This window comes from Mycetomoellerius zeteki, unplaced genomic scaffold (assembly GCF_001594055.1).
Source record: "Mycetomoellerius zeteki isolate Tzet28-1 unplaced genomic scaffold, Tzet1.0 scaffold198, whole genome shotgun sequence".
Classification (NCBI taxonomy): domain Eukaryota; kingdom Metazoa; phylum Arthropoda; class Insecta; order Hymenoptera; family Formicidae; genus Mycetomoellerius; species Mycetomoellerius zeteki.
This window is the reverse complement of record NW_017256936.1, coordinates 553,595-561,476: the sequence shown is the minus strand read 5'-3', so window position 1 is coordinate 561,476 and position 7,882 is coordinate 553,595. Positions and strand designations below refer to the sequence as shown.

The 7,882-nt window shown below is 40.8% G+C and overlaps 1 protein-coding gene across 2 annotated transcripts in view; it reads right to left on the bottom strand.

Annotated features, from left to right (window-relative positions):
- Positions 1 to 1,160: 1,160 nt before the first annotated feature.
- LOC108722153 (Krueppel-like factor 5) overlaps positions 1,161 to 7,882 on the bottom strand; it is a 54,080-nt gene continuing 47,358 nt past the window's right edge. For both annotated transcript variants that reach the window (XM_018447109.1, XM_018447110.1), the window contains exons 3-4: positions 7,589 to 7,648; positions 1,161 to 1,671 (exon numbers count right to left, since the gene is read on the bottom strand). In XM_018447109.1, coding sequence (XP_018302611.1) covers positions 1,478 to 1,671; positions 7,589 to 7,648 — 254 coding nt within the window. In that variant the 3' untranslated portion in view covers positions 1,161 to 1,477. The remainder of the gene's footprint in view (positions 1,672 to 7,588; positions 7,649 to 7,882) is intronic.

Genomic DNA, 7,882 nt, shown 5'->3' with positions numbered 1-7,882 from the left:
TCTGGCAAATCATTTCTCAAGGGACTCGACGACGTTGCGAGATGACGGCTCGTATATACAGCTTCGAAAAATACAGTATGCGTAAAAAAAAAATGCGACTCTCACAACTAACACTTCAGCTGTCGGTTTAATTAAATAAAGTGAGTGGACGGGGGCAAATTTGATTGTAACACAAATATTTTCTCCTTCTACCAAATATTTATTCGATATGATTTCCTTTAATTGCAATCACTGCGTTACTGCGTTACACTCAGCAAACATAATAGTGATTAAAAGAGAGTCGCATTTTTCTTGGCGCATACCGTATATGAATGACGATAGCGGAGCTCTGCCGACAAGTTGAAATTTTTAAGTAAATAAGAATACGTAGAAAAGATTGTGGGGGAACACGTGCATGGGAATGAAAAAAATCTTATCATCCGCGAATGCAAATATTTCGATAAAGTAATCGAAAGTAAACGTTTTGAAGTGAATGTAAATAATATAGAACCTGTCTTTTAAAACGGATGTTTTCGCTTTTACTTTCCAAGAGCATTGGCTTCACTTCTCTTCGTATGAGTCGACGGCTCGGGCCCATCCGTCGGTATGAAGTTACGCTATAGTTAACCGAGGAATGGGGATTGTAATATCCCTCACTCGGACTTGTCCGTGAGTGAGTATACAGCGCTATGACGAAATATTGCCTCGCGATCACCACCCACACCGAGGATGTATTTCGTCACGACTGCTTAACCGAACAGTAGTGAGCGTAACCGAAGCGATCGAGTCGAGACGGCTCGCTTCGAGCGTTCGATGCTTCCCTGATATGTATATGCGAATCGGGAACGACGATCGGGTCTACAGCCGACTCCGAAACTATAGCGGAATAATCGTATCGAGGACGATGCAGCGAATTCAATTGCATCGATGATTGCGTAAACGAACGCGAGTCGAAGGTGCTTCCGCGGATCGAAAGTCAATTTCGAAAAGATCCGCTAAATTTGTCACTCTCTTTACAAAAATGGGATGACGTATGGAAAGAAATGTAAAAATGTAAATACATGCAATGGCTGCGTTCAGAAGAAAAAGCAGCTTTATAACTATTGTAAAATTCTCTAATACGATTGATTTTGCTCTCACTGGATCTAAATGTATATCAATCATATTGAAGAATCTTACAATAGTTGCAAAGCTGCTTTTTCTGCTGAACGTAGAATATTTGCAATACGATGTCATAGATATCGCTCCATTTAGAAATTACGATAATATCTGTGAGAAACAGTTTTCTTTTTTAATAATTTCTACACGTTTCTAAACTCTCTCGATGCTCTTTCTTCAACTAACAGTTTCGTAAAGGCTCCGCGCCTCGAAACCTGAATGGCGAAAACCACGCAGCGCGCGTCCAACACAGGTAGTCGAGAACGAACGGGAAGCAAAGAGAAGATCTCTCTCTCTCTCTCTGTCTTTCTCTTTCTCTGTCCATACTCTCGTACTCTCTTCACTTGGTGTGCTGCTTCGGGAGGTGCCGCTTCATGTGCAGCGCGAGATGATCGCTCCTGGCGAAGGAGCGCTCGCAGACCGCGCATTTAAAGGGCTTAGCCCCGGTGTGCTTGCGGTAATGCCGCGTCAATTCGTCGCTCCTGGCGAATCGCCACTCGCACTCCGGCCATTGACACTGATACGGTTTCTCGCCTGAAACAGCCAACAAGAAGAAAGACATAAGTGAAAACGTGCACAATGATGCGTGTCTGAGAGCAATCGTAATTATTACGACTAATAAGTTGTTGGAATCACTAATTTATTACATTTGTTGGACGATTAATTCTTAAGTAAAGATAACGTAGACAATTTGATTTATCATTTAATCATTTTCTTCCGAGATACTCGATTTCAAGAGTTTCCTGTATTAATTCCTGTAATTGATTTCTAATCTATTTTTTTACATTCTTCTGTCATTTCTAATGCGAAATATATGTTTGCAGATACATATTACTAAAGGTAATCTTTTTGTCATCGAGTCCTTTTTTTCGCGGATCATTTTACACGAAAGTGCGAAAGCGTATCGCTATAGGGGGTTTAATCGGTGCGACTCGAACGTCTCACGAGTGAGAATTCCGTTCGAGTTTCGAGACGGCGGCGACCTATTAGAGAACAAAGCGTTGCTCTTTGTGAGATAGAGCCGCGGGATGCGGTATACTTAGGTATATACCCCGTCGCGCCTCTCAGCTGCGAGAGATGCAGCACGGTGTGACCTTTAACTGTACCTGCATGCCGCAACACGCTCACCTGTATTCTAGCGCAATCGCACCGGCCGGACCGCGCGCGAGTAACCGACCGGCCGAATGCAACCAACTAATGCGAACCAACATGCCCGCATTCCGCTTAGCTTCGCCGATTACCGAGGATATGCCTTCCTTATTGTTATTATACGCGCCTGTGGCGTATTATTTCTTTTTTTATAAACAGGATTGAGAGCTCACGCGTGATTGACGTTAAAATTTATTGAATGTACGGGCCATCAAAATATAGACGCGGATCGGACTTCAAGAATTGACATTTAGAATCGGAGCGAAACAAGTTGAGGATTCAAATCGTTAGGTCGAATATGCTGCATTAAAAGGAAAACCAAAAAATACCTACCTACACCGAAAGGAAAGATTGGCTGCTGCAGCAAATTAGATGGTAAAATATGGCATAGCGTTTTTAATTGGCTGTAGTAGCCAATTTCTTGGTTGCGTTAGCCAATCAAAATCCTATACTGACATCGCGGATGGGCTAATACAACCAAAAATTGACTGCGCAACCAAAAATTGGCTCCTGCAGCCAATTAAAAATGCTACGCCATGTTTTGCCACCTAATTTGCTACAGCAGTCAATTTTTTTTTTCAGTGCAGCAAACACAAATATAACGTACGTATATGTAAATATACACCTTTTTATATCTCTGTTATATGACAATTTTGCGTATATTATAAAAAAAATGTTAATAATTTCGCATTCAATATAAATGTATTCAATATAAATGTATACAATTTCCTTGCTTCTGAATTCCCATGGCTTTGAGGCGTTTTGAAATGTTGAGTCACTCCCAATGATCGTGCCAATTCTTCTTGATTTTGACACGAGTCTTGATCAAGTAACGCCTCTAATTCTGCATCTTCGAAAACCTTCTTCCTTCCACCGCTGTGCCAGTCTTCGACGTCAAAATCACCGTTCTTGAAGCGTTGAAACCACTCACGATACGTTCTTTCACTAATAGCAACCTCACCATAAGTATTTGAGAGCATTCGATGAGCCTCAGCCGCAGATTTCTTCATATTGAAGCAAAAAATTAAACCTCCCGCAAATGACGAGAATTTGGCTCGTAAACTGACATTTTCAATCGAGAATAACTTTATGATGCAGACACAAATCGACTAATGTTTGTATGGGGTTGACAGATACCCAAGTTTATCATATGACGTCTATGATCTATTTATTTCGACCACCACTTACCGCTAAAGCCATCTATAGGAAAACGGCGGAAGCAAAGTTGTACACCTAATAATACAACACATGTAACGGTTGAGTGCGAAATTGTAACATTGACGTTACTTTTATAGTAAAGGCTGAAATGCGTACACAACGCATAATGCATAAAGCATAAAAAAATCAATCAATTAGGGCTATCACACATAAAATGACATAAGTTGCATAACCATAGCATAAGGCCGCTGAACCAATGAGTATTTTGTGTAAATCAATATGGCGACATGCTGGATGCTCATTGGTCCAGCAGTCTTATGTTATGCTTATGTTCTATTACCTCGGATCTACAATAGGGTTTTAAGCCTTAAGCCATAAGAAATGGACGAATCATAGTCGATTATTCTCTTCGAATTCGACTATAATTGGTCAGTTTCTTACGACTTAAGGCTTAAAACACTTATTATAGATCCGGGGTTATGCGTTATGCAAGATTCTGCAATGTGCTTCCACTCTTAGTATCGACTGGGTAATTACTAATTAGTATAACATATATAATCGCTATAATCAAGAACTGGAGAGTGGATCGAATTCGACAGATCCGCTTTAGACTTCCATAATCCTTAAACGCACCGCGTACAAATTACCTACGCGATTCATTCAAACTTTAAATGTCTCCTACGTCAACCACTGTGCAGCTGTCCAATCGCCTCTCCGAGCCGTTCGCGAATTCGATCGCGACGAAAGATTCTTTTGCGATGCGCGGAACGGTGAGTAAAGAAGCGAGTGGTAAGCGAGTAAAAGCGACCGAGGCGGAGGCTCGCCGGGGAAAGGGATCCGAGGGAGGAGGGTGCCGGGAGGGCGAGCACGCACAGAAGAGGAGAAGAAAGAACTCGATAGCTGAGAGATACACCCACGCATCCTTCTAGCTCGTTCCTGTTCCTCTCTCGTGCGCTATACGGAGACGACCCTAACCGGTCCTCGCCGCTGCAGCCGCCCTGCGCCGCGAGAGTTGCATTCAGCGCTGCAGCATCACGTCGCACCGTGCCACGCGACGCACAGCCCAAGAAACGGTACTACTACCACGAGCGCTATCCATTTACGGTATCGCGCGCGTTCACGTGAGAATTCTTCTCCCGCGAATCTCCGCCGGCGAGAACGGCGAAATTTCCTCTCGATCTGACATTAGCAGGTTCATTCCTATTTAAACATTTATCCTGCTATTAAGTAATTTTAAAAAAAGGCTTTATTGATAACTTATTAACCCGAGAATAATCATCTGATTTTTTAACTCGTAAATGATCAGCTGGAGTATTTTAATACTCCAATTAAAATCACTATTGTTAATAACGTATTCTATATTTGATTGTTTTCCGATTTATTAGTATTTGAAAACGTTATGGATATAGATTTAATTTAAAAAAAAATGTGCTTATCCGGTTTAATGTTTATTTAGTTTCTACTTATCTTTTTTTTTAAATTAAATCTATATCCATAATGTTTTCAAATACTAATAAATGAATTTTAATGTATTTTCCATTTTTTATAAATACTATCATAATATTATGATAGTATTTATAAAAAATGGAAATTTTAATTAATTAATATAACGCTTTTTATTGTGGCTTTTTAATGGAATTACATATTTAAAGTAAAGAAAATACATTAAACATTATCCATACAAAATAATATCTTGCAATCCATATTTTTTTCGCCGTTAAAGCGTAAAAAAAAATTCGATGACTATTCTCGGGTCAAACGTTCTAAAATATATAATCTCAAGAAAAAAAAAAATAAGAATAAATCGAAATGGAAAGTCAATTTATAAAAATTATTTTCCTTTCTGTAATGATATTTTCTTATTAAGTTTAAACACTCGATAAAATTCTTGATAAATGCATGTTGGAATGTGTAAACGTTGGAATTTAGCGGCACGAACTCTGTGTGGCGTACGTAATATTTGCGACTTTTCGACGACATTTACGCTCAAGGCTTTTATCCAACTTATATAAAAGTTATTTTTATTTAGAAGAAATTCTTTCCAACATTCTTAACTGCTTAAAACGCAAAAAAGAGAGCGTGACTATTCGTGTTTTTTGATTCGTGCGATATCGCGAAATATGATATTGCATTACGATGTTTCCGGAGTTCGATCGGTCGAACCGGCGACACCTACGGGGTCTCCAGGCGTCCCCATTAATTTTGGATCACTTTCACCCGAGAGCCGGCAGCGCTCCATTCCGCGGGCAAGTTGCTTTCCAAATACGCTTCCTAGTCCTACTTTGATCCAGATTTCTTCATCTACCGCGGGCTTTCTCGCAATGTCTGGATCTTGATTAATCTCTTGGTGATTAATGATAGCGCTTAAACTTCGATTTCTTTAAGATCGGAAAAATATTCTAAAAGTTGAAATAATCAAGTATATACTATATATTTACATATATATTTACATATATATATTAATCATATATATTAATCATGAGAAAATGTCAGGAAAATTATCAGAACTGAATAGTTTGATTAACGACATTCTTCGATTCAATTAAGGATGAAAGTAATTAAATTATATATTTTTATGTCGTCATCACTAATAAGTCACGTATAAGTCACGATTAATATAATAATTTATGATATTAAATCTACATTTATCGCGTCGACTATGAGTCAGCTGTCATTAATTATAAAGATCATTTTCGTAATGATAATAATAATTCTAGACGTTAATGAATTAATAACGAAGTCGAACACACGCGGCTCGTGGCACTACGGTGCATTCACAGCGGTGCAGCGAGGGTTCATTCACGAGTCGTCCGACAGACTCGCGCGCGAGGGCCACGTGCCCCCCTCAGCTTCTCCACCTCGTCGAAGCGTTCCCCGTCTTGGCGCGCCCGTGTCTCGCTCGCCTGTATTCGAGAGATCGCGCGACAAATTGAAATATCCTCGTATAATCTCGCATATCGATCGGTTCTCCGTTCTAATCGATCGACGGAATGTCGTAAGGATTGATCGACGGACAAGATGTACAAGTCGCGGCAAAGTGGCTGGTAGTAAATTAATTTAGCCGGTATCGCTGGTATATCTATCGCGCAGAGAAAAACATGCCTATTCGATTCAAATGTCAATGGAGGATACGAAGGCGAGCTAGAATCCTTGGTGCATATATAAGTGGTCGCGTGTTAATCTATCTCAATGTGAATATATCCATAAGGTTGCGTTAGGTAACGAGATTAATTTAAACAATTTTCAGTCTAATTAGAAGATAATTTAATAATTTATTAATTATTAAAAATTTTGAGAAGATAAACACGCATGAAGCGAAAGATAAAATTTTAGCGCGCGATTGTCTTTTTGTCTTCGTTCCTCCCTACGCGTTCTTAGAATCTTTAAATTTTATTTCGTTCGACCGATTCGTTTCAGACGATGACACGGGTTTACCGCAAAAACTCACCGAGGTATCAATTCGAAAGTGGTACATCGCACTTAAGATGCCTCCGGCTTGCATTCCGCGAGAGACTGCCGCGTAGGCACGTGTGCGGGAAGCACGTCTCTTCGTCCTTTTCTCCGCCCATCTTTATCTCTCTCGCTCTTACGCTCTCTCGCTCTTTCGCGTGCGCTCCACGCGTGTGGGAACTAGCGTGCGTGTTCGTCCAGGTAGCTACACGCGGCAGGCGGTGTTGGTGCCGCGACTCGCGTCCGTGTGTTGGCGAAGCTTGGACATGGATAAGATGTGGGTCGGTCGCTAGCTTCGCTCTAAGCGGAGAGTCGCATACCACGAGAGCTTCGTGCGTCCCTTACCACGTTTACATATGATAGAAGCGCCTTTGCGCGACACCGCGCGCAAGTAATGCCAGTGGAGAAACTGTGAGATGGAAAAGAAGAGACAGAGAGAAGAAAGAGAGAGGGGGGGAGAGAGAGAGAGAGAGAGAGAGAGAGAGAGAGAGACGGCTAAGGACCGCGCCCTGCCCACGCGCAAACGTCGACTGCTCGACCTCGCGCTTTCAAACACTTCGTCTCGCTTCGCGTAGATGAGCTACATACCTAATTACCGGAGAATACACGGAAGCCCCTCCCCCTAATTTGAACGTTCTCTCCCTTGTACTAGCAACCACGTGAAACGTCAAAATACAGCAGCGTTTTCACTCACCCGTGTGTATTCGCTGATGGGCCTTCAGGTGCGAACTCTTTGTGTAGACTTTCGTACAACCTGCAAAAGAGAACAAGAAATTAGGTCGAAGATCAAAGTTAAGAGTACGATTGAAACGATAAAGTTAAAATCTTATACGATGTTTGTAAAGTGCTTTATTGACATATGGGAGTTTCGGTATATGTTTTATTTTATCAAAATACAAGTTAAAGATGCTATCAAATTAATAGCTGACACAGTGATAAAAATATATTTGTTGCTCCGATCCACAAATATTGTCGAATTTCATAAATC